General features: G+C 41.1%; 2 protein-coding genes across 4 annotated transcripts; one reads left to right on the forward strand and one right to left on the reverse strand.

Moving 5' to 3' along the window:
• The first annotated feature begins 469 nt into the window (after positions 1 to 469).
• On the forward strand, positions 470 to 8306 carry tacr2 (tachykinin receptor 2). 3 transcript variants are annotated; one of them, XM_069522665.1, is made up of 8 exons: positions 470 to 606; positions 1286 to 1440; positions 1964 to 2259; positions 5146 to 5340; positions 6282 to 6432; positions 6614 to 6733; positions 6820 to 6896; positions 6968 to 8306. In XM_069522665.1, exons 2-8 carry the CDS (start codon positions 1306 to 1308, stop codon positions 7257 to 7259), a joined length of 1266 nt encoding a protein of 421 aa, XP_069378766.1. In that variant the 5' UTR covers positions 470 to 606; positions 1286 to 1305; the 3' UTR covers positions 7260 to 8306. The 3 variants fall into 3 exon arrangements, with proteins under 3 accessions (XP_069378766.1, XP_069378776.1, XP_019954280.1); XM_069522675.1 differs by lacking the exon at positions 1286 to 1440 and having other exon boundaries at positions 476 to 606; XM_020098721.2 differs by lacking the exon at positions 470 to 606 and having other exon boundaries at positions 1175 to 1440.
• A 650-nt stretch (positions 8307 to 8956) lies between these two features.
• hk1 (hexokinase 1) lies at positions 8957 to 26812 on the reverse strand. The gene is made up of 21 exons (XM_020098826.2): positions 26431 to 26812; positions 19813 to 19975; positions 17609 to 17757; positions 17378 to 17497; positions 17010 to 17105; positions 16788 to 16887; positions 16494 to 16677; positions 15917 to 16072; positions 15679 to 15766; positions 15354 to 15499; positions 14939 to 15131; positions 14738 to 14849; positions 14428 to 14576; positions 13829 to 13948; positions 13615 to 13710; positions 13421 to 13520; positions 13149 to 13332; positions 12871 to 13026; positions 12577 to 12664; positions 12022 to 12167; positions 8957 to 10836 (listed from the first exon to the last, which is right to left on the reverse strand). Exons 1-21 carry the CDS (start codon positions 26491 to 26493, stop codon positions 10689 to 10691), a joined length of 2757 nt encoding a protein of 918 aa, XP_019954385.1. The 5' UTR covers positions 26494 to 26812; the 3' UTR covers positions 8957 to 10688.
• Positions 26813 to 27192: the final 380 nt, after the last annotated feature.

A 27192-nucleotide genomic window follows, 5' to 3' on the forward strand; every position in this document is an offset into this window, starting at 1 on the left:
AGATTTCAAGGAGAGCTGGGAATCTGCAGATCTCATCACCTTTCTCTCATCACCTCACTAATTAAGTCTCATTCTCTCTTCATTTCCATCTTGTTTTAGACACAGTCATGCAAAACCAATTCACTTACATCCTCACATCTCTCTCCTTCAATATTCCATTTACTATTTTTCATTTCCTCACATTCTCTCTCTCTCTCTCCCCCCCTCTCTCTCTCTCACACACACACAAACACACACACACACCAACAGTTATTTTTGCAGCATTTTATCACTGAAAACCATAGTGAGACCCACTCTCCTCTTCCTCTCTCTCCTTCTCTCTCTTTATTTCTCCCCCCTGTGTACGTGGAGTTGGCGCAGCTCCACGCGCACAGTCGCGTGCCTGTTTGTGCGTCTCCGTCACTCTCAGCAGCCTGTGCCATAATGAGCAAGTTACACATTCCAGGAGAGAGAGAGTGAATGTGCGCGTGTGTGAGGGAGGGATAGAGAGCAGCGATGTCTTGATGGATTATTGGATGGACCTGGCTGTCCATGGCGCAGAAGAAGTCTGATATTCGGACATATGCTGCGGTGAATTGGACAAACTGACTGACTGTGAATAGAGAGGTAAGAACAGTGAAGTAGTGATATTGTCTTATTCTTGTGAGATAGTGTCCTCTGGGTTCTCCAAGGTATGGATTTATCACTTGTGCCATACTGTTGCGCTCACTGTGCAGCCAAACCGCCCTGTTGTTGTGAGTGTGCCAAATGCCTGGACTGTGCGCACGTTGGGTTAAAAAAAACATTTTTGCTTTAATATCAGTCATTAACGCTACTTTTGAACAAACACCAACCAAAAACAAGTGTGGCGAGCTTTATTTGATGTACTAGGAAAGTGTTTATTGAAACTGCCACATGCAAGTGTAAGATTAGGTTATCTGAATACTGTGATACTTGCCACAAGAGCGATATGATGCATGATTATTAACTTGAGTCTGCTGATGCTTAGAGTGCCAAATGCCTTAACAGAGAAAATGAATACCTGACCTCAAATCTGAAATGCAGGCTTGAAGAACGTTCAAATAAAACTGAATTAAAGCAACTCTTATATGCAACCCAAAAAGACAAATGTTCCATTTCACATAGGTCTATGTCGCTTAAAGGTTTTATCTGTCAATTTCTTTGCAGGGGAGGAAATACACGCCACATCTTTATACATACGTCTCCCTAAGCAGCATATACATCCACCAGTCTCATTACGCATGACGCACGAATTACATCCATTTATATAGAAAGTTTCTATCAGCAGGTGAACAGGGAGGAAATATGGACGTCGACAGTCTTATTCAACACATTGAACGAGACACGGAGGCCACTTCATTTCCCTTATCAGTCACCGCTGACTGGAGGGAGGAAGGAAACGAGACGACTGGGAATCAGTTCCAACAGCCAGACTGGCAGGTGAGAGGAGCACACAGGGACCACAAGTCTCAGGGTTGGATATAGTCCTCAAACATTTAAAATGTAAATAGTCTGTTGTGTGTAATCTAGCTGTGACATAATGGAAAGAGGTGAAATGAATCAAATTAGAATACAATGAAGTCCACTTTAATATTTGAATGGTCAGTGTCTTTGATGAATGAATTCCTGAAGAAAAAAAACACGTGATTTGTTCTAAAACAAAACCAGTGATTCCAAATCCCCAATCTCCAATGTTGGACTATTATTTTATTAATCTTAATTCAGAGTTATTTTTTTATTGTCCTGCTGCCCTTCCCTGTCCTCCGCTCCTCTCCTCTTTAGAAGCATTTTCTTTTATTGTGGTTTCTTAAGGGAAAAAAACTAACCTTGTTTGGTTTTTTTGCATTTGGTGGATGATGTGAAAAAAGGTTTTGTATGTTTCCGGTAATGCACAATGAATGAATTTAGAAAACCAGAACCTCTCCCCTCCTTTCCTCTCCCCTCCTCTCATCTCCTCTCTCAGGTGGCTCTGTGGGCTATAGCCTACACCCTGATCATCCTGGTGTCCATTACTGGAAATGTCACTGTCATCTGGATTATCCTCGCTCACCGACGCATGAGGACTGTAACCAACTACTTCATCGTCAACCTGGCCTTCTCTGACGTCTCCATGGCAATCTTCAACACCCTTTTTAACTTTGTCTATGCACTTCACAACGACTGGTACTTTGGTTTGGGCTACTGCCGATTTCAGAACTTCTTCCCCATCACTGCAATGTTTTCATCAATATACTCCATGGCTGCCATCGCGGTAGACAGGTAAGAAAGATTGTGCAAATACCGTAATAAATACAACTTGAACTATTAAATGTGTCTCAAATAGAATGACATTACCATTAAACTGGGACTCTTACATCCAGATTGACATGAAAACGAGCCTGTCGGCACCTACAGCTGTTTTAAAGCAGCCATTAGACACCAATGGAATGACTTATCTTCCGGTCCTTCAACACCCCATTTAGCAGCTGCATTATGCAAATGGTCAAAAGGGGATGAATGAGTAGATACTCAACAGTCAACTCAGCAGTACGGAAAACAAGCCATATTAACAAATAACCCATTTAACTATACTACATTACTATCTGTGCTGCACCATCTGACATATCTTCGTGTTGCTCTGTCTGTGGATTTCAATTATAGAGTGCACTGTAAATGTGGTTTCAATAATATGTGATCGGTTTGACGTTTAATTAAAAATTAAACAGCACCTCCCTGTGTATTAGCCAGTCATTCAGACACTCCAGCTTTACTTGAAAGCATCATCGGCTGCAGGAACTGTTCCCCCGATACAGATGAAAACTAAGCATGTATGAGATATGGGTCACCAGGCAGCACAGATGTCATGAATGCCCAGTGGAGCTTGAAGTTTCAGTCTGTAACATGGGACACAGTTACCACTTCACAGTCAGACTTAAACGATCTGATGGCACAAGTTCCAGCAGCTCAATAATATGTGTCATTTTAGAGGCTGTTACATTGGACAGCAGGTGTTTAAACACGCACAAAGAAAACATAAAGTTAAAATATATCAGTCCAGCAGTAATTATTATTTTTTCAGACACAAACTGAACATTTTAAGAGGGATGTTGTATGAGGCTGCATTTCAAGCCAACAATGGATTCTTCACTGTGGTGCAGTTGTCCCCGGAGAGAGAGTTTCATTAGATGATCGTATGATTCCGTGTTCCTGACAGATGTTGTGGCCCACTGTGGCTCAGGGTAGGTGTAGTGATGAATGAGCTGCGACCTGCAGGAATCAGACCAGGTGTGAAATCTGCTCACAACGCGATAATTCAACCTCATTACTTTCCAGATGGTGGAGTCCTCACTTTATGTGTCTTTATTGTGCTTTAGCGTGTCGTCAGCTGCAGCAGCAACTGATTCAATCATGCAATAAATAGATAAACTGTGATACATGATCCACATTCATTAAGAGCCACGAGGGGTGTTAAATGTAGAGTGTGTAGAATTTTGTGATATGTAGTGTTGAAATTGCATGTTGCAGCTGAACACTCCTCACCCTCTCCTTCCAAACAAAAACTCAAAAGGTGTTTAGTTTGTTCAGTCTGGACTTATGTTAAAAACATGACAGCCTCCATAGAGAGGGTCCCCTCAATGTAAATATAAAGTATTTGAATATAAAGGGCCTTTTCTAAAGGTAAAGAAAACTACAATTCATACAATTTAGATGAAACGAACTAGAGAAAACATCATGAGGATTATTCTACATTTAATTTCTGCCAATAGTTCCCTTTCACCTAAATCTTACACACTGGACACACTTTAAGTGCTGCTGCAGCATCAACAACAACCCTGAAGGGGGAGTTTGTGTTTCCAGAAGTGAGTCTGATGTGACAGGTGCCAATGGAAACACAGGGAGGTCAATGGAAGTGAGAGAGAAAAAGAGAAGTGAGCGATAATGCTCATGTGATACAATGTTTTTCTTGGTGACAGATTGTTTTATTTATGGTTCATTATTTCTTGTGCATGGTTCAGAGTTTGCTAAATAATTAAAACCTCCCACTCTCTTTAGGTGTTCTAACCAATAATAAGCAATAACAGCCGATAACAGTGCTGTAACAAATTGGAATTTCATCTTTAATAAAAATCATTCGATGCAAGATCACACTATGATTATCCATAGAAGTAAAAATGAGAAAATAGAGCAACAGCAGTTCAAATGTATTCATGCTGTCAGTCCTAAATTATTCACATGAATGATTCATAGTCATAGTTGAATCACTTGACTATAATGGTGATAACACTGAGCAATGGTGCCAAGCAAATGACTTGAATGACTTTATATAAAATTCACCATGAGTCATTATCATTATTTCACTTAACTAGCACCAAGGTTTATAGAACATAGGACATCATTTCATCTCAACTTTATCTCAACTTCTTGTGAATCAGATGTGTAAATATGGAAGCTATGATGACCCAAGATTATTTATATTTTATGTAAATGATCAATGAGTCTTTGCTTTTGTTAATATCAGTTTCATTATTCAGTCTCTTCCTCTTGAAAGTTAATTCACAAAAATAATTTCTCAGAATCTATAAAAAATCTCTATGATAAATATTCAAGATGTGTTTTAAGTTTGATGACAAAGATCAGTTTCAAATCGCTCTTTCATTGAGTTGTTTCTATTGTAGAGATATGATAGAGAGAAAGATGTGCAGAGAATAAATCTTTTTAATTTCTAATCAAATGCAGATTTATGCATGAATATGTCTCTGCTTGTTGCCCATTAGATTCTTCAAGTGCCTTGAAACAATCTACTTTGAATTAAAGACAAAAGAGCATCCATACATCATTAGTTTGAATTACAAACATTATTTATTCATATTTATGTAATTGCAAAGCTTATTAGTTTGAGCAAATCATTTTTTTAATGCACAACATCAAATGTAACACATTGAAATAACTTTAAATTGCAATTAGTGAAAATATTAGATTTTCGTGTATTGACTCAGCGTGGAAAAGAAATCTTTTTACCACGTGAGACATAGATTTCCAAGCAGACAAAAGGTGTTAGGTTCACACTTTACATCTATTCCTGTGAGTTACATCTGATATCTAACTGTGTCTGCAGACAAAGATGCATAAACATGTACACAAATAAACCCTTCATTGCTTTCTCAGGTACATGGCCATCATCCACCCTCTGAAGCCCCGCCTCTCCTCCACCTCCACAAAGGTCGTGATCGCTCTGATTTGGATCGTGGCGATTTCATTGGCCTTCCCTCAGTGCTACTACAGCGTGACCAGATTTTATTACCCCAGGACCGTGTGCATGGTCAACTGGCCTGATGATTACGGAGGAAAACATCAACTGAGGTGAATAGACAAGATTAATCGAACAAAACAAAAGTGGGATGGTGACATTTACATCAAGGCAGATCTATAACATGAAATAACAAGCGGTCAATTTTTCCCACATACATATATACATCATATATCTGCTGGTAAGTGAACACACACACTATACATACTGTCTATGTGATATCATACCTTTTATTTATATATGTATATACTTACTGAAATGGCATTCATAACATAACACCTGCAAATCAGTGTACAGCAGGATTTTATAATTATTAACCTGTCAGCCTTCTTATAGGAGAGCACAGTTATTACATTTGAATGGTTCATGTCCTCTAGTTTGTCTCTTTAGCTCTCTTTAGCTGTATCAGTAGACCAGAAACATCTGGATCATCATCATAAACTGGCATTTGCATTTGTAATTACAGGCTAATTTCACTTCCTTCCCCCTTCTTTATATGGAGTTATGTCTGCACCTGTAAAGTCAGATCAAGTCAGTACACGGAGTGGGTTGTTCTTTCATCAGACGACACTTGTTAACCACTCACACAAAATGTGGGCAAGACTCAAGAGTCAACGTATGCAGGATTAATAGAAAATCCAATGATGAAATGGAAATCACACAAGTACAGAAAGATTCCACACAGGTGTGATTGTCCAAAGTGCATTACATATTAAAAACATAACCCCTACATAATGCACCCGCATGACAAGACGAGAATAGGACAATTGTGAAGTATGGGGAACATTTTTCTTGAAAAATGAATAAAAACAGAAATGAAAAGTAGGATATTAGGAGGAAAACAATTCAGAAAATAAAAATAAGAGTAGAAGGATCTTTATGTTCCTGATGATCAGTGAGGACCAAGACCAAATCTGAATCTAGTGTTTGTTTGTTTAATCAGTTTCAGCTCATCTTTCTCTCTCTCTCCCTCTCTCTCCTCCACCCTCTGTAGTTACCAGTTTGCAGTGATATTGCTGATCTACGTCTTCCCTCTGCTGGTGATGCTGGTGACCTACAGTTTGGTCGGCCAAACGCTGTGGGGCGGACACATCCCAGGAGAGGCGACAGAGCATTACCACAGCCAGATCACAGCCAAGAGAAAGGTCAACACAACACATTTCCCTCTGCTGTTTGAAACTAAGACTCTGCTCCTTTAATTTGTCTCTTTGATAAAAATGCTCAGACAAGCTGGAATACATTTAGCTGAGCAGAGGAATATGATTTTAAAATGAGATGATATTTAAACAAATGGCTGAAAATGAAAATACGTTTGATTCTCTATAGGTGGTGAAGATGATGGTTGTCGTGGTGGTGACCTTTGCCCTCTGCTGGCTGCCCTACCACATCTACTTCATTCTGGGATCATTCAACAGAGACATTTATAAACAACATTACATTCAGCAGGTCAGCAGTGTTCCCTCTGCTTTTTATCCACTCCTTATTATCAGTGTTGTCTTTTTACTGGGCTTCGTGTCTCCTCTCCTCTTCAGGTGTACCTGGCCATATTCTGGTTGGCGATGAGTTCCACCATGTACAATCCCATCATTTACTGCTGTCTAAACCAAAGGTAAAAAAAATATCCACACCTCATGCCCAAAACAGGAAGCAGAAAAAAACAACTCTGCCGTCTTTCTGCAGGTTTCGTGCTGGTTTCCGTCACGCCTTTGTATGGTGTCCCTTCATCAAAGTGTCGGAGGAGGACAAGATGGAGCTGCAGCACACACACACCTTCAGAGTCACCATGACACGCAGCCACCGCAACGACGCCTCGTACACACGCACCTCCATCAAGACAAACGTCCTCGACTCAGACATGAAAACTGAGCTGAACCCTAACCCCAAATGCACGTCAGCCCACAACCCACACAGGGTTAAGAGTCTGGATGACCCAAAATCAGCAGCTGCCAAACTGATGGAGCACAAGCACTGAAGTCATGATGAGGACAGTGTTAGTGGGAAGACAACAGGGTTCTTCTGCAGCTCAAACAGAGCTGAGCTACACAAAGAGGCGACCGACAGCCAATCAGAGCCGTTCAACTGTCATCCACCTGGACAGGAAGGATATGTTACTTATCTACATGACCTGGGACTATAAACATGTTTTTGTTTCAGAGATAAACGACTGTATGTGATTTAGAAGTGGTCATATGAACATGTGACAATACATCCGCACACTGAAGAATAAGAACATCTGATTCTGGCATTGTTGGTATTTGCTGCAAGTGGGGAAGTCTGTAGATATATCCATCCATCTTTCAATTCTTTTTTTTACATCTCCCAAACTCCATCTGCTAAATCCTTCTGTCACTGTTGCTTTTCTTCTTCTCTCTCTCTTAAACTATGATGTTTTAGTGTAAGTGTAGAGTTTTTTTAATGTCTGGCATTAATGTAGTTACTTTTCTATGTTTTTCTGTCTTTGGGCTGCCACTGAACACACAACTGTATTTTCCATTTATTTCCTTTTCATCTCCAGTCGTCCTACACAAAGTGATGATTAAATGAATTCACTGGTTACTTACTTAAATGAAAAAAACTTAAAATTCTCTCTAACTGTCCAGTACGTCTTTGAAATCTCCGTCACGTCGTCTGCAGTCATGAAGTACACCGCTCGCATGTTGTGATTTCACTGGTGCATACATCTGTGATATTTCTCAGTCAGTGTAGAGTCCTGATTAAATGTTCAAAGTGCTGCTACTGAATCTGATGTGAAATGTAACATTGACATCTACTGAGTAATATATTATGTGAAATATGCTGATGAAGTGCAAATGTAAATATATGCAATTGGTGTGATGGTTGCACATTTACAGTCAGGTCATTATGTAAATAAAATACAAATATAAAGTCAGTGTTTCAGTGCGAAGATTGTAATAAAAACCTTTAAATTCCTTTTAACAACTTTTAAAACAGTGACAATGTGAAAGGTCTTGATTCAACGTGAAAATATATTATGTGTGTAATAAATGTGAAGATGGAATTAACATTGCAATGCTGTGAACACCAAAATACTTTCTGTACCCAGGAGAGATCTCATTAGAGTTTTGTCGTTTACCACATGACTGCTCAAATTTAAACTGTGGTGATACTCATTTTGTTAATGTCGGTGGCCTCCAGCTACAGAAGCATCAGAAGTCTGTTAGACTTGTTTTAGGTTTCACAGCTTTAGAGCTGGAGCAGTTTTATCAACAACACGTCAGACTAATGATTACAGACGTGAGGGCTGGAGCTTATGTTCATCTTACCTCCACCAAGAAGGCTGTGTTTTTGTCTGCGTTTTCTCTGTTGTTAGCAAAAATGTCCTTGACTTAAAGAGACACCACCCAAAGTCAAACAAATGTTCTATGGGGATCCAGATCAGCAGGCAGGTCCAGGATGCAAATGTTCCACTTTCTTTCAAAATTAGTTTTTTAGAATTTTCATTCATGGCTCTTGATGAAAATGACCAGACATCTTTAGGGGACTGATGTATGAGTGTGTGCAATGTGGTTTCACAAGAAGACTGTTAGACCTTGGCGGAGTTATGCATTATACTAGAGCCATTCTCGTTGACTATACAAACACCATCACCAAACATAATGCATATATGTAAGAGAGCGGATTCTCTGGTGCAAAGAACGACCACGTCAGTTTGACACAGGTTTGTTTTTATTAACGACTGGTCCACTGACAGTGTTGGACAGTTAGTCTGGGTTTTGTGAACAGAGGCAAAGAGATTTAAATGTGTGTGTGTGTGTGTGTGTGTGTGTGTGTGTGTGTGTGTGTGTGTGTGTGTGTGTGTGTGTGTGTGTGTGTGTGTGTGTGTGTGTGTGTGTGTGTGAAGGCAGAGTAGCTCAGGACCTACCGAAGAGGCTGACCTTATCTAATATCTAAAAAGTACATTCAAATTGAACGAGCTTGCAGTTCTATTGCTTTAATGTATTTTAGTAAGCATTAGCTTCAGGTTGAACTGGTACGAACTTTCCCCACGAGCCAGACCTTGAACCGTAGTCCGGAGTATCATTATGTGAGATAAAAAAACAAACAACCAGCCTACACTAAAAATCAAATGAGCTCATTTCTCAAAGAGCATCATACGTAGCAGTAATATATCGGATTAATTACTTTTATTAAAGAAATAAATATTGAATTTGTAAAAACTGTGCTACTTGAATGAGCCACAGTAGTTTCACTGACAAACCCTCCTGACTTGTAGGAGCATATGGCAAACAGGGAGTGAATGTAGGAAGGTGCTTTATTTCGAATGTTAAAATTCCCCTAAAAGTTTCAGCTTTGCAATGTTCTTGTTATTCACGGATTGGCCGTTGTTGTTCCTCTGGCATCTGTGTAAGCACCACGTTCCTGTTTTAATGGCTGGTGAGCCTCGCCGCGATGATGTGCCAGTACTTCTTAAAGCGAATGATCAACAGCTGTGATTAGTACCAACAACAACATTTCCACTTGGTAAAATACAAGAGGTCTTTGGACATATTTTACAGTAGAGTACATTAAAGAGGATTACTGCTTACAATTAGGACAAATGTGCACATTCAGCGAGTACGCAACATGGTTCCCCTTATTCTGCAAACATTTACAGGACAGGTACCGTCTGAGGGCGTTGGCAAGAGCAATGGCTTCCTTTGTGTGCATCATTATTGCAACAGTAACATTTTTCAACACATCCCAATATAAAAATAAAATAAATAGCAACAATGTATGTATAACATATTGTATTATATCTGGGTAAAGATATTCAAATCTTTAAAGCAAAAAATATTCCCTTTCATCTAATTACACATTTATATATCACCTCATATGCCTTTTACAGTGTGTGAGTGGCCGACAGCAGACACACGCTGGTGACTTTGGTCTAAAACAGTGTTTTTATATCCCTGCAGCAGCTGAACGTGTTGCAAGGATTTACGTTTTTTCTTTTTCTACTGCAGCTGTTGTGCTTGATGTATTACAACAGATATTGTTATCAGAAGTTATAAGAGGAATCCTCCAGATGGCGAAATAGGAGCATTACAGGAGTGTGCAAAGTCTTTTCTTTCTGCCCTACATGTTTTCTCAGGAGTTGAATGTGCATTTTATCAATACAAGTTTAACCACAGAAAACCTAAATCTTGAGAGTTTGTGTATTGTTACAATCAAAAACAACCTAACTACGACATAGTGCCCGACGCTCTGCTACTTTACACAGTGGAGAAAGCTATCTCCTTCTCGCTCTGACACGTGGACAGACTAAAGCAGCTACTGGAGCGTGATACATTGACTGGACTGGTTTGATTTGGGAGAGAAAAGGAGACAATGGGTGAGGGAAAGAGTTAAAGACAGTGGAGGTGTGGGGGGGAGGTAACAGTGAGACATGAAGAGATATTTTCTATTTGTTGTTCAGCTCTTCTCTCAGCCTGCAGCCCACGGCTGTGATGAGGGCAGCACCTTTCCCGCTTCCATCCTCAGACAGTAGGAAGTTGACGTTACACTGAGGAGCCAGTTCATTCACTGTCTGGTGCATGATCTGGGAAAAACTGGACAGAGACAAAATATTTGATTTGTGTTAGACAGAGAAACATCCATCTATCCATCAACCTCTGTGTGAGCTTGACATTGAGCGAGAGGTGGAATACACCCTGGACAAGTCGCCAGCAAATCACAGGGCCAACATATGGAGACAAACAACCATTCCCATTCAAACCTACGGTCAGTTTAGAGTCTCACATCAACATAACCCCAATCGGCATGTCTGTAGGAGGAAGCCAGAGTACCCAGAGAAAACACAAACAGACATGGGGAGAACATGCAGACTTCACAAGAAAGACCACAACCAAACTGCAATGAGTGACACCGTATGTTTGGCCTGAATCGGTCTGCAGGTGGAGAAGCCAAAGCTGCAGAAATCTCACCTGATGCGTGTTTAACGTGTTTGTAGGCAGGTGCCGGACAAACTGAGCTCTCTGGTCAGAATATAGGACTTCTGGTATAAACTGAGTCTTAGCTTCTTATGATCTTGCCATTGAATTACCCATTTCAATAACATTATTATGATAAATAATGTTTCATCAATGGAGCGTTTTTGCAGACTGCATAGAAACCAGGTTGAGTAGTTATGTATGAAATGACTTGTTTTCTACATGAACTACTTCACTGTTCATAACATGATCATGTGGCTTTTTATGGCTTTAGGTTTTTTATTTCCTAAAAATGAATCATGTGTTGCTTTAACTAACATGTAGTTCCATCAGCTTCACAAAGTAAAAAGCTAGAGAAGAAATCTGTCTCGCCTCTTTCAAGGAAGAACCTTTATCCATCCTTCAAATGTGAATGTACAAATGAAGACTAAATGCAAAGTGTTCAGATGTAAACCCATGTTGTTGTTTAAAGCCACACGGTAACAGACAACAAATTATTTGGTAGACTCAACAACAATAAATAAATAACATTTATCATGAGATACTAAGAAAGAAAAGCGTTGTGACAAGAACATATGTTTGGCCATAGCTGTCAACAGCAGGTGGAGTCTGCCCTTCTTTGTATTTACTTTACAGTCCTGACATTCATTAAATATAGTTGTCATGCAAATAAGACGAATGTGTCATTAGCCGTAAGACCAATTGACCTGGTCATCATACATTATATCTTACCTTAAGATCTTGTGCAGTTTAGAAGACAGTTCATATTTTTTGTAAGATGAGTTACTGATGAATTTGACTTACTGTGGGTGTAGTTTGTAGAGCGTCCCATCCACCCCTACAGTGATCTTGAGATGGTCCAGTCCTCGGTTCTCTCTGATCTTATCCACCACGGCCGCCACTCCTGCCCCGCACAGCTGAGCTGCACGATGAGACACTGCTCCACACACCTAAAGATAAATAACATTATCATTATGGCAACAGTTAACCAACCGTACATGCCACAGTTTACTGAGCCAGAACTCACTTTCACAAAAATAAATAGAACTCAAAAGGTCTTTAACAAAGCACACCTGATAACAGTGTATCGTGGGGCTCAGACTCTTTTACAGTGTTCATGAACCCATTTATACACTTAGTTACCATTTTATTTGCTACACCGAGCTCAGACTAACACAGTCTAGAAAAAGAGATCTGCAATTGAGTCTACATTCTCCCCAAACACCATGTGTGGTGCAAAAATGGTCAAGAGATGGTGTTGATAACTGCAGCTGCTCTATTATCAAGTTGAGCATTGAGACTTGATTAACATGCATGCAATGTTTGGATTGGGTTCAAATGTTTCTCGATATATTTTACCTCTTTGACGATGATGCTGTCATCACAGGAGCTGTCTAGTCCTAAGTGTTGCAGGATGGATCTGACCTGCAGCAATGCCAGTCTGTCACTGGAGCAAGACAAAGAGACACAAACACACACAATACTGAGCCGGATCCCAAAAATGCAAATACATCTTTCAGGGCCGTTAACCTCAGTGGCCCAAAAGACAAGATAAAGATAATTAGTTACAGACGCTGTTCTACATGGGGTCCTAAAAGGAGTGCAGACTACAACCAAGGAAGACAGAACAAACACTGTGCTCATTTTTTGTACCTCTCTATCTGTGAGAGGAACTTTGTTTCAAAGATGCCTCTGGTCTTCAGTGTCTCAGAGATCTGTCCTCTGAACAGGAATCCCCTCTTGGTCATGTCGATAAGGATGTTTCGCACAATTTCCCCAAGGTACATGCCGCTACACATTTTCTCATATCTGTAAAACACATGGGGATAAAAAATGCACATGAATAAATATAAACACTGGAAGCCATTCATGAGGATTTGAGTCCAGAAAGCAACTGGTTAATATGGTGTGTGTGCATCAGTGAGTTTCACCTTTGTTTGCCTGGGTTGAGCGAGAAGTCATCCACAGCGCGGTCATACTCTGTCCTGAAGTCATCAAGGCATCCATTGTCTCCGAAAGCACCCCACTCCATGTTGATGCACATCTGTCCCTCGTCTCCCTCGATCGTCTCGATGTTCCTCATCTCCTCCATGTAACATGCATTACTCCCAGTGCCTGTTATCAGACGGTCCAGTCATTAGATGTACAGAGCACAGAAAAGTGAATATTTATATAAAAAGAAGAAGAATTAATATAGACTAACCAGCAATGAGTCCCATCTCACAGGTGGATTCTTCGTAGGCACAAGTCATCATCGTTCCCACGGTGTCGTTCACCACAGCCACGACATCCAGTTCAAACTCCTGAAGAGAAAACACATGAGGTGATGCAAACATTACACTTTAACACAGCACCTTGTTGAACTGCATGATGATGACGATGCTCCTCATATTCTACCTCTCTCCTCTTGATGGCCTCCCTCAACAGTCCCACCACATCCTCTCCTTCACAGTCTGTTGCCTTGAAGCCTTTGGTCCATGTCACCAGGATGCCCTGCAAACACACACACACACACACAATGGAAAATGGTTACATCTTGCATCGGATGTGTTTCTGTCTTTGGCCTCATGAAATATTGCCAAGCTAGAGGAAGGAAGAGGACTCCACTCACAGCGTCAAGGCTGGTCTGTCGGCAGGGGAACGAGAAGGTGAAGCCCAGAGGAAGACAAGTGTTCTTCATCCCCATGTAGTCCAGGAAATCACTGATGCACTGCACAATGTGATCAAACAACTGGAAGAAAGAGGAGGAAATGATGATAATAATGTTTTTAAACATTTGGCTCAACCTTGACATTTGTGTGAATATGTACAGGGAAACCACATACATGTACATGTTCATGTATAAATGTGATAAAGGAGCATTTTAACATACACCACATGCTCTGATGGACAGAGTAACAGGTGGAGGAGGAAAAAGGCCAAAAGGTGACAGACAGGATTAGCCTGAGCCAGTGCACAAGTTCAAATGTGTGTTTCCAAAGACTCTCTACTCAACGCTGATCTTGAACAGTCAACCTCTCTATCTGTGTTCCTCTAACCTTCTATTTTCTTACCACTAAGCCAACACGCTTAGCTACCTAACCACTAACCCTAAACTTTACACTACCACCAAGGTAACATGAGGTAAAGTTCAAAGCCTTTCCACACATATCCAACTTTCTTTCTTCTGTTCTGTTTGTGTTGTTTTTGGATTATGGGTTATTCCCTCACCTCCTCTCCTGTGCCCTGCATCACCTCCAGAGGAATAGCATAAATCTTGTTGTGCATCTCCACCGATCTCCTCTTGCCAGAACGAATCTTGACCAACAGAACTCTGAAGTTGGTTCCTCCCAAATCCAAAGCCAGGAAGTCACCATTCTCTGGATAATGTGAGAGGCAGAGAACAGACAGAGATGCAGGGACAGAGAAAACCAGCTGCTTATTATTCCAAATATACAAACGTATGTAGTCACAGGTCACCAGATGTGCAGTATGTGCACATGTGTGTGAGTGTGTATGTGTGTGTGTGAGTGTGTGTCACCTGTGCCATCAGGAGTGCTTTGTACGAAGGTTGGCAACATTTTGACAGTTGCAGAGTCATGAGTGCTCTTCGAAAGGCCATTTTGGATCTCGATCTTCATTCGACTCTTTACCTATAGAAATCAAGAATATTTTAATTGATAAGTGAAACACAGTGAAGGATGCACTCAGACACACACACAGTCTCTCTCTATCCCCTCACCTCCAGCAGCTGTTTGTTCGTCAGGCGGAATTCAGACAGCGTTTCGTCAATTTGTCGAGATTGGTCAGCGAGTCTGTAGGCCACAGCTGTCACCATGGCAGCCCCCTTTCCACTGCCACTCTCTGATAATAGGAATCGGATGTCAGAGTCCGGCACCATACGGCGGACTGTCTTATGGAGACGACGGGCGTACCTGAAGTAGGGGTAGAAACGAGGAGCTGAAATTTTAACAGTTTATATAGACTGGTAATAAACAACATAATGTAGCTTAGAACCGGCTGATGGCAAAATTAAAAGAAAAAAGAAATAAAGGAAAATGAAGAGGAATAATGAGATGCATGATGAAAATGAGAAATTGAACAAATTAAAACAGTGCAGACAAATGTCTATTTTCATATATTCTGCTTTCACTCACTGTGGGTGCATCTTGTAGAGAGATCCGTCGATGCCTACAGTGGTTCGGAGTCGTGACACACCTTTGTTTTCCTTTAGCCTCATTAGGATGGCTGCCAGCGTAGCAGATATGAGGTTGGCAGAGCGGAAAGACACAATGGTGCAAACCTGAGAGAAAAGGAGAGGTGAGAAAGTCAAGCAGCATATTTCAACTTTACAAACTGCAGAACAAGATGAACACTTTAAAAAGTTTGTTTGAAACTAAATTAAACACACTGCTTCCCTGTAAAGCCTCTCTGGCAAAACGAGTCACATGATTAAAGTGTTATGTTAGCAGCAGTACGTACATGCTGCACAGCGATACAGTCTTCAGTTGACGGCTCCACACCAAGTCTGGTTAAAATCTCTCTGGTTTTGGTCAGTCCTTCCTTGCTCCTTAATAGAAGATACACACACACATAGAGGGACGCTATCACTGACTAGAAAATGATATGATTACATTTTGAATGATTAAGATTTTTAAAAGTAATTGATTGAGCAAGTCTGTTTAAAAACTACAGTTTGTAACCCTGTGCATTGACTTACTTCTCTATGGCTGAGACGTGCTTGGTCTCAATCGTCCCTTTAGTGAGCAGCTCAGGGGTGATCCTCCCCTCGAACAGCAGACCCTCTCTGGCCATCTTCACCAGAATGAGACGGACCAGCTCCCCCATGTACATACCACTGACCATCTTCTCAAATCTACAGCAAGAGCAAAGATAACGGAGTAAGACAGACATACAGACACCTCTTTGGTTAAAGAGATTTGGATAAATATCTAGACTGTGGCGGCCCGCCATATTTTATTTTGTCCTGCCACAGTTTCATAATGAACCCAAACACTTTTGCAGAAGTTATACATACATAAAAAAATCTAAAACACAAAAAAAAGAAAAACTGAAATAGTATAATATGTCTCTTTTAAAAACCTTTATTAGAATTTTGATTGATTTTATTGTTTAAATGCAAGTGAATTTTTTTTTTCATATTACTTTAACAGCAGCACTGGACTGAGAACCTGACAGCTAGTCATCTGATTCATGTTTCCACTGCAGCTTGAAAAGAGGCTAACATAGATGATCTCAGGGATGAATGAGGCTCTGATTGTGTTGTTTTGACCTACAGCTGTTTGCCTGGGTTAAGAGACCCTCGGTCTATCTCTCTGTCAAACTCTGTCCTGATGTCTTCCAGCCTGCCGTCGTCTCCGAACGCCCCCCACTCAGTGTTCACACACATCCTGCCCTCATCCCCCTCCACATGCTCGATGTGACGCAGCTCCTCCATGTAGCACGCATTGGTGCCAGTCCCTACAAACACAAAAATACATATATCATAACAGCTTTACCACATTTTTATTGTACTTGTTTGCTTTTCTGATTAGGCCTTTAATTATTTAAATACAAATAATTTTTAGTACCGATGATGATGCCGACTTCACAGCGTTGATCATCGAAACCACAGGTCATCATCGTTCCAACTGTATCGTTTACTACAGCCATGATGTCAGCATCATAGTCCTGAAATTATTTACACACACACACACACAGGAACGATTATTTTCTAAAATCTGTGCATCCAAGGTTGAATTCAACTAAATTCATGAGGATAAACAAGTTGTTGACTCAGACATGAGACTCACCCCTCGTTTCTTAATGGCTTTGTTGAGCAGCTTGACAACATCCATCCCCTCCACTCCACCTGCCTTGAAACGCTTTGTCCATGTTATCAGATATCCCTGCAGGCAAACAGAGAGAGAAACGTTACAGAAACATTCAATCATTCATGGAGACACGGTTTCGTGTGGCAGGGTCACTGTAGACTCCATCGCTGCCGTGGCAACTCATAGTGTAAACTGACTTTTTGGCAATCTTCAGATAATTGGATACAGTAGTGAATTGTAAGCAAGTCAACTACACAGCAATGTATCTGTTTACTGTATTTGTAGAAATATGTATCTGGCTGCAGCTTGCCAGCCTTGATTGGCTGATCAATGTGATGTTGCGTTACCTCATCTAGTTTGGTCTGCTGGCAGGGGAAGGAGAAGGTGAAACCCACTGGGAGTTTCTTATCTTTGATGTTGTGTTTTTCCATGAAGTCACCGAGACATTCTGCCACATGGTCGAACAGCTGGAAGAGAGAGGGAGGGGTTGTCTCAGGTTAAGCTTGAGCAAGACTGTGTGTGTGTGTGTGTGTGTGGGTGTGGGTGTGTGCATGTGTGTGTGTGGTATGAAACCCTACCCTCGTTCCACTTCCATGAATGATGTCCTCTGGTGTTTCGTAGATTTCACTTTCCATCTGAACAGTCTGTTTCTTCTCGTGGCTCACTTTGACACGGAGGATCCTGAAGTTGCTGCCTCCCAGGTCCAACGCAATGAAGTCACCTTTCTCTGTTTGAGACAGAGAGAAGACGGAGAGGGAGAGAAATGTCATCTTGCAGTTACATCACTATAGATTTATACATTTGTAGCAGATATCTTCACTTCACTGTAAAGGCCAATGCTTCAGCAGACAGATAATAATGACAGCTTTGAACAGGAAGACGTGCTTCCTGAGTGAGAGATTTTAAAATGAGATTTAAAAAAAGAAAACATTTAATCCTGATCTTAACCTGCATCCTGATTTCTAAGAAAACACTTTGGTGTCTTTACTCATTTTGAGTCTGATAAAAAACCTGGTACAGATTTAATATTCAACACGGTCGCCTGACAATAAGAAGGGATTGTATTTATATTATTATCTGAATCGGAACATAATTAGTTTGTGATAAGACTAACTAATCAATTGTTTTTTCGTGTGTATCATAAGTGATTAATAATATGACTCGTATTGTGTATAGATATGAGGATATAAACCAGACTCATAACAAATACCGTCGGCTTCCTTCTTCTTACCCCTGTTTTCCTACAGCTTTCATTTTTTAGTGATCTTGTACAAGCTGTAACCTTCACCTCATCTTCACATTTAGCAAGTACTGACAACATGTCTCACTACAGGTCAGAAAGTTCTTGATGTGGCTGCTGCACACACTCAGTAAAGACCCCACTGATTAGTATCACAGACTTAGAGTCATTGTTTACCCACTTCTCAAAGACTACAGGCAACAAATATTACAGGCAATGATTTAAAATGTCGAAATGCAACATTTTGTATTACTCTAGGTAAAGGTTCAAACAATATTACAAATACTCTGTGCTGTAATTTCAGATTATTGCGATTCTGTGTGAACATTTTGTGCAGATGAGAAATGCAAGGTCAGGTCAGTGTATCTCACTTGGGTCAGAGTGACTGATAATTTGTCTGGAAGGAATGTGAATTCAGTAAAGACTGAGATTTGATACATTTAGAAAACATGTCATCTCTGTTGTCAACTGTGCACTGACAGGAGCGAGCCATGGAATAAATAGTTATTTTTCATGGCTGTGCAGTGTTATTTTATATAATTAAATATATTGCAGTGGCTCACAGTGAGAAGATGGTTGAACATCACCTGTTTATCAGGTGAACAACACACAGGCTGATTTCTGCCCTCTCTTACCAGACAGAATAATCCCATCCCTTTGAATCTCTGCCACTCTGTAAATCTTGTCTAACGAACAACACCAAGAGAAGCTTTAACAAATGATGACTGACGTGCTTCATTGCCTCTTCACTGACATGTTGACTGGGTTGCATCACCTGCGGTGTGCATTTATCCATAGATACCTGCTGTATCATAAAAAAGTGAAAGTTCAATCAGTTCATTATCCAGAGGAGGCTTCTGGATGAATGAGGCTCAACGTTTAAATAAATACTTTGTCATATAAGTTTGTATGTATGCATTGTTGTAAGGAACTAATATCTATGACTACTTAAGGAATTTCACTAACATTGTGTGTGTGTTGAAGTACAGTGTTAACGTTGAGACTAAATTAGAGTTTCTTTGAGAAGGACAGAGAGGGACAGAGAGAGATTCAGATTCAGCTGCATTATGTAAAAGGTATTTAAAACATTTCTGACGCACATTGACGTTTAAAGGACAGAACGGCTGCAGTGAATCAGCATTAGTCAGCATGCAGCAGACATTGGACTGAGAGGCATAAATATGCTCATGTCCACATGCACATCACTGTATAGAGCTCAGTTTATAACTCACAAGACATCTGATGTACAAAATAATAAGTGAAAAGTGCTCAAACCAGAACAACAACTTCTCTTGTCATCATCACCAACAAGACCCTCTGCAGTGTTCTGCTCTGTTGACTCACAACTAGAGAACCTTCACTTAAATCTCCATACAACTGTGTTTGCCCTGTATGACTGTGTTTACATCTGTCTCCTCCCAAAATGCCAAAGCCATGTAGATCAGGTCAAGTGGACACACTTCATAAATGTCAATGATGGTTTTTCTTGTCTCCTGAAAGATGAGATGAGGTGCAACTACTATAAAAAAATAAATAACTCACCTGAGCCATCGGGGATCGATCGTACAAACGTAGGCAGCATCTTTAGTCCAGCGGTGGGGTTGGTGTCCCGACCCAGTCCTTTGGCCAGCTCCCTCCGAAAACGCTGTGTGATTTCCTGTAACGTCTCATCAGAGAAACGCATGGAGTACAGGTACTTATCGATCTAAAATGAAAGATTAGACACAAAAACAGAGGCTTTAATCTTCCTAATCTGGACAATCAATCATCCACGTATTCAAATTTTAATGTAAAAGGGGAAATGTTTTCAGGTGATTGAACCTCTCTGTATACACAACAGAGACGGCCTCTAATTAAATTAAAGTTGCAGAGATTTACATATCTATGCTAACAACATAGCCTTTATTTTATACAAGCATAAGGAAGCAGTGAACATGACTAACTCCTGATCCCATAATGTTTCAGCCATCCAGTGGGATAATCTACTTACTGGTTAAGTGAAATAAAACTGACGACAGCTACTGCTTACCCCAGAAATGAATCAGAGCCATACAACACAGCTATTTCTAAATGTCTTTATTGCAGAATTATGAAATAAAAGTCTCTGAATAAAGCCAATAAAGTGAGAAGCACAGCACCATCAGCCCTGTTTTCAAGGCCATATATCATAGGCCATATTTGTATGAAAGTTATACAAGTGGATATAAACAGTATAATGTAAAGGAATATTCACAAAAAATTACACAAGACATTACACAGGTCATTAAATCATACATCATGACCGGTCTGTCAAAACTGCTCAGTGTGTAACACAGCAAACAACAGCCTGAGCTGTATGTTCCTTTCAGGAAGAGGATGTTAAACAATCCTGGTGAAGTCCATTATTGCGTCACACAGTGTGATGAAGCAAAGAGCTGCTTTATGATTTCGAGTGTGATACAAACCGAGCAGAGGATTACTCAAATGTCACGTTCATTGCGACTTGCTCTGTACAATGACAGTGGAGCTAAGCAGGATTAACTCCTCCGGTCATCAGTGGCTCATAACTGGATTATCACCGGTCTGTTTAACGAACAGTCCCAGAATATGTGAGGTATGTATCTAAAGTCTGAATATGAAATATATAACACTCACAGGGTCACACAGGTTCACACAAGCATGACTCATTTTTAGTATCCACACACTCACAATGCCTGCACGTGCTGTGGCGTACATTATGGCCCTGTGCTATGATTTACAGGATCTACACCCATTGTAACTTTCCTGTGAAGGGAGTCACTCATTAACTGTATTTCCTATGCGCTCTGTTATCTGCTACCTGGTTCAGGACAGTGTCAGTTTGGGTGTGAGGGCTTACAGGAAGGAATTTGCATCTGCTGGCCACAGAAATCACCTGAATAATGGAGCAAACATGTGATCTGACACTGAAGGACAAAGTCAGCATCTGATGTGGCCAACTTAGGAAATGTACGTGGTCAGCGTCGCTTTTATGATACAGGAGCTGGGTGTTAACAGGCAGCTGAATAATATAAACAGGCTGTGAGCCAACACTGTCCAACCTGCTCTGCCAGTGTTAAATTCCCTATAAATTGTCTAGATGTGGAGTGAGTCTGCCTCCGGGATGAAAGCTCATTAGCACATGCTCTGCCAGACGGGCGTCCACAGCTGAGACGATGTAACATCTCACCCTCAAAGGTTCAGTAAAAGACATTAGTAGTGGAAACTGCTGGACAATGCTATAAACAAAGGTCAACACCCCGCCCTGAGTCATAATTTACACTGAAGTCTCGTCTGTGATTTGAAGAGACATGTCGCTTCTCCCACACAACTCTTAAAACACATTAGACCCCTTCTTTCATCACGCAAATCACGAACAGAAATAGAATTATATGGCAAAAAATGATCATTATTTTTATGGTTGCTAGTCACCCCGACAGTGTGCTGCAACATGAATGTGCATTTTTAGTCAATTTATTGTGCCATGCATCTGCCACACCAATAACTGCTTATTTTTATGTATCAATAAATGGCCACAATTTGCATCAAGATAAAAAATCATAATATAAGTCAATATCAGCATTTATCATGATCAATTCTACTTTTTTTTTTCTTTTAAGTTTGAAGACTGATTTTAACTCTTGAGTGAAGTTGTTTTAAATTTTTCTGCGTAGACAGAGAATGAAAAACACATGACAAACAAGTGTTACTTCCTCACTATGCTTGCAAAATGCATAAGAATTATATCATCCAGCTCTACACTGACACTATGCACAAACTAAATCTCTTGGTATATAATAAACATATATGTGGGTATGCAGGTAGCTCAGCATATAACAAAAGAGCTAACCAACAAAATGTTTAGGTCTAAAGCATTTTAATGCATTTAAAAGTCAGCTTGTTGTCTGAACATCCTGTATGCGTGTCCTGATGTGACATTGCATCCTTATGGTACAACAGCTTGCAAACAAAAACAGAGAGGTTGTTGTATTATGTGTGAATTTATGAAGAATCAAAACCAGATGTGAACAAGAGGTATTGTCCCACAAATCTCTGCTTGAATGTTTCCAAAAACAACATCCCATACAGATTGTTGATGTGAAAATCATTAAAGTTTATGGCTGAATAATGTAGTAGAAAAAAAACTTTGCATGGTTCTGTAGTGAAACATTTGAGCTCCTTTTTAAATAACACCTTGTAAAAGTTGTATAAACAATGGGACAAATGAATCATGTTAATGTGAAATAGTTGCTGCTGATTCTACTGGCAATCGATTCTCTGTGTAGTAAAATTCAGTGGTGTCTGTGGCTGCTTCCATCCACCTCTTCTCCAACTCCTGACGACTGTGCATTATTTAACAGAGTTTTACAGAATTACTCAGGCGCCTCGTAGCAGTCAGACCTTCATTCAAAAAAGCAACATCCAAAATGCATTTTTCAATTCAGAAAAACTAGAATGCCATTCAGTAGAGCACATACCTCTGAAACAAATTCCACACACAAATATCAGCCTAACATGATTTTTTCAAGAAGATCCATTAATTATTCTCTGAGAAAATGACACAAATGTTGAGAAATGTCTGAACTCAGAATTCTAAAGAAATCGAATCTGAATCTGGATCTGCCCCCTGATCTGGATCCGTGCTAAAATTGAATGGGTCTTCCTTGACACATCCTTTCGTGTAAATCTGTTAATTTATGTACGTAGTCTTGCTTACAAACAAACCAATAAACAAATGGACAGGGGTGATACCATAATCTCCTTGTTGGAGGTAATTACACTATTTTCACCTCTGCAGGACAGACCACCTGTGTCCTGAGTTTAGTGAGGATCATGTACGTCATACTGTGTCAGCTGATGTGAACAGATCCATTCAGGTTTGGTGCCCTCAGGGATTGATAACACATCCTGCATTGAATTTGATAACACATCCTGCAGCAGCACCCTATCACCACCCTGCCTCCTCCTCTTCTGCTATTAATCAATGCTGATGATGGAAACTGTGCTGCATCATTTGTTTAACAGACATCACTGCTCACTTCATGAGTTTATAATTAGTGTATATGTCCACTCAGCTTATTTAAATGGCCTTGTTGAAATAAGAATGAGTTCCTCATCAGCGAACTGAAGGAGGATAAGTTTTTAGTTCTTAGCTTGGTTTGAATAACAATGTGTTACTAGGGGACCGTGGCCACGACCTGGATACAGAGGGGAGGATTAACAGCAGACATTGTTCTCCACAACAAACTAAGAGAGATCCACTGAACCCCTGACTAAACTCAGTTCATGCTGCAGGGAAGAAAAGATCAACACTGTATTATGACTCAGCACTCTGCAGATAGAAACCATGTCTAAGCACTTTATGATAGCAGAGCATCACTGCACCCCACTCAGCTCAGATAAATATATCTTCTTTCCTCACATGAATACAGATAAAAAAACAAATGATTCCGAACAACTTAACTTCATTTCATCAGTCCAACAACTAGAATGGCACTGATTCAAAGATATCAGTCCCTAAATAACCCTTTTTGACCAAGGTCAACCTGGTGCTCAGGCTGGTTTGGAGTTGGTTTAACTTCAACAATGGCCGACTACAGCTTCTCTTTTCAAGTGACAGATACTCTCCTCCACAGACCAGTGCTGCTTCACTTTGTCACCCATATTTAAAAATATTCAATCACATTTGCAAAATACACTTCTTTAAATGAAGGTCGTAATAATAGTCCAGCCCCGGTTCTTTCTAAACCAGCAAGGTGTTGTTGTTTTCTGGCCAGGAACCAGTTTGTTGGAAGTTGAAACACAAAGAATTGGTTCTGGATTAGGCACTGGCTCCAAACCGACCCCTAAACTGCCTTAATGGAAAAGGTCTCACAATGTTAAAGTAAGTGAAGAAGGTTCCTTGGATCCACCTCCTGATCCAGATCCCCACCATAATTGGTTCTTCCCTGACCCATACCACATCCTTCCACCAAGTCATGGAAATCTGCTCAGTGGTTTTTGTGTAATCTTCCTTAGAAATAAACCAATCATCATCAGACTGGGGTGAAAACATCTCCCTTGGTAAATGACATAATATCTGACCCAAAAAGGAGTTCCTACTGTTTCCACTAATGTTGAGCAAAGTAACCTTCCCCAGTGAGGGGACGTGAGGCCCCTGTCGCCTGCACGCATGAGTCAGTGCAGGCCACATTTCCCCAAAACACACCTCTGACACAACTTTCTCTGACACCAGCAGCAGCATGGTATGGCTATCAGGAAGAGATCACACCCTCTGCCTCACCTTCCCTCCCTTCCTCTTTTCTCCTTCTCCTTTCTGTTCGCATTCCTCCTCTCAACAATGCCCTGCTCTCCTTGTCATTGCGAGTTGATGCAGGGGGGGGGGGCACACACTGAAACCCGACTCCTCTGTGTATGTACATGTGCACACGCACAGCCTCGCCATGTGGAAAAATACTGTCCTCTACACTGCCCTCTCCTGCACTTTCCTTCTTTCACCTTATGCACACACACAGATTAAAACCCTGCTCCCGATTCACACTAACCACCCACAGTGTATCAAGGACCTGGCCAAGGACAGTGCAGTGGATTGAGAGGAGACGCACTCAGCTGACTGAGGCGCTTTGACAACTGCAGATTCCACCCGAGGTCGTGATGAAACCATCTGAACACTTTCACTCGTCGCAGCTTGAAACGTGAGCCGTGTGTTGGAAGTTGTTTGTCTAGGGCCGAGACTAAAACCTGCTGTTTGAAAAAGCAACACAATAGGTACACACCTGAGCCTGTGTGTATGAATGTGTGTGTGTGGGCGTATTTGTGTATAAGCCTTCTCCTCCTGACACCTATGGTCACATGGCTCAAAGCTGTCCTATTTTAGGGAGAGAAAGACAGCGGGAGTGAGGAGGGAGGTAGATGTGTAGCATTACATCAGATCCTTGCAGCTGATAGATGTATTTCATCTTAACGGATTGTGACATTGGCACAGCAGGCGCAACTGGGACTGACACTTTTGTGTGTCTCTCAAATTAAACCCGAGAGCGAAGAAGTACAGGGGAAGAAAAGGAGGGAGGATGTGTGGCAACTTTTTTCACCTATGCAGGAAAAAGACCAGTGTATGATGCATGATCCGCAGTCGGTGATGACGCGTGACATCATCAGCAGGAGACCTTAAAGGGCCCCTGCATAATATGTGAATTGAAAGGCACATGTTGAGAAATTTCCTTTGGATCATTTCAGATTCAGGCAAAATGGGATGACCACATTCCAGAGTATGACAACACAAGTGGGTCTGGACGTATTTAACCTCCTCTGACTGTATTTAATGGGACAACCTTAGATTGCAGAATACAAATTGGCCTGGCAACATGATTTTTACAGCACAGTCTATGGCACCAGGAGCAGCGGAGGTCTGAGTAGCTGGAAAAGCTCGACTGACACACTCACCTCTCAGTGTGAGAGGCGCTCAAACTGGTCCAGTCAGTTTTACACTGGAGGACTTACAGCGGGGGCTGCTCAGCTGAGGAGTCATGAAAGACTCACATTCATGGTGTTTACCTCATGGCATTCTTCTCCTCTTACATGCTGTACTCAAAACTTACTAAAAAGAAGTTACAGGAGTCAGGTTTAACTTATTCTACTTATTCTTATCCACCGAGTTGCTCTGAAGGGAATGTGAAAGTGTGAGTATCATTTTGACATCATAAAGATAGTCGTGACCCCTAAAATGACTTTGCTCCTTCATGCGAACTTCCTCCTTCTCATCCAAATGATCTGTCTTTACATCCTCACCTCTGACGGGCCCCCTTGTCCTCGCCACACCTCTCTCAAAACTTACACCATGACACCAATAACACGCCCCTGCGTTGGTGTCTCATTACACATCCTACTACACCAAAACTGTCACGTCGCACTGGGCCAGGTTGATTCAAATCCTAGAGTAAAAACTCATCTGTGATTCTCGAAAGCGCCCTCCCCACATGATGCATCTCTTATTCACTTCCTGGAAGAGACGTCTCAACATTTCCTACTATGTTCTGCACTGGAAGACTCTTTACTCTTTAAGGCAAAGTTGTGATGACAGTATGGATAAACTCAATGACCTCTACAAAACATGCTCTCCTCTTCTCTCTGACACACACATACACACAAACACAGATCACTCACCTTTTTAACCTGGTCATCCTTGAGTTCAGTTAAGTAGTAGGCAAGTAGCTGGGCTGCGATCATCCTGCTCCTGTCTCCTCTTTCACACACACATACAGGCTCACTTGATCACACTCACACTTTGTCTCTGTCACACACGGTCACACACAGTGAAGTGGAGGCAGAATCCCCAAAATTTAAAAATAAATTACAAAAACAGATGGATAATCTTTGCCCTGGCCTCTTCTCTGTACACACAGGAGATATAAATATAGTCCAACACAGTGTGGTTTAAAATAGACTGAGCAGCTTCATGTGCAGCTAAGACTCTACAGCTCTTCCTTGTCTGTGCATGTGAGTGGAGCCAGGAAGCATGAGTGAGACAGCAAGTTTAACTGCAGGAGCCAAAGAGAGAGAGAGAGGGGGAGAGAGAGGGAGGGGGGGGGGCCTGAACATGAGTCCTGCCCACATAGTGTGAACTCATTGGCTGGTGAGTGTGCGTGGTTTGGGCGGGGTGCGGGTGAGTGCCACATCCTCTCTACTCTGATTGGCTGGTCTGATGACGCTTTGGGGGCAAACCCAGTGATGGAAGAGGAAGAGGAAGAGGAGGAGAGTCGGGGGCTACCTAATTACAAATGTGGAGGAGAAGCAGGGAGGGACACATGAGAGAAAGAAAAGGAAGTGAGGTGAGGTGGAAATTTAGGTCTTCTGTTTCAAGGAAGTTATAAGAAATGTAGCCACATGGCCGTGTTATCGCTCAGAGCACCACTGAGCTCTTGATTG

The sequence above is a fragment of the Paralichthys olivaceus genome, chromosome 1 (assembly GCF_024713975.1).
Source record: "Paralichthys olivaceus isolate ysfri-2021 chromosome 1, ASM2471397v2, whole genome shotgun sequence".
Classification (NCBI taxonomy): domain Eukaryota; kingdom Metazoa; phylum Chordata; class Actinopteri; order Pleuronectiformes; family Paralichthyidae; genus Paralichthys; species Paralichthys olivaceus.

What these genes read in the sequence shown, in the direction of transcription:
- hk1 (XM_020098826.2), bottom strand. Translation starts at nt 26,493, where the DNA reads ATGATCGCAGCCCAGCTACTTGCCTACTACTTAACTGAACTCAAGGAT. An exon ending in ATCGATCCCCGATGGCTCAG is followed by an intron (nt 17,758 to 19,812) that starts GTGAGTTATTTA and finishes TGTCTCAAACAG; the next exon opens with AGAAAGGTGACTTCATTGCG. An exon ending in CTCTACAAGATGCACCCACA is followed by an intron (nt 15,132 to 15,353) that starts GTGAGTGAAAGC and finishes CCCCTACTTCAG; the next exon opens with GTACGCCCGTCGTCTCCATA.
- tacr2 (XM_069522665.1), top strand. Translation starts at nt 1,306, where the DNA reads ATGGACGTCGACAGTCTTATTCAACACATTGAACGAGACACGGAGGCC. An exon ending in GCTGCCATCGCGGTAGACAG is followed by an intron (nt 2,260 to 5,145) that starts GTAAGAAAGATT and finishes TTGCTTTCTCAG; the next exon opens with GTACATGGCCATCATCCACC. An exon ending in TACTGCTGTCTAAACCAAAG is followed by an intron (nt 6,897 to 6,967) that starts GTAAAAAAAATA and finishes GTCTTTCTGCAG; the next exon opens with GTTTCGTGCTGGTTTCCGTC.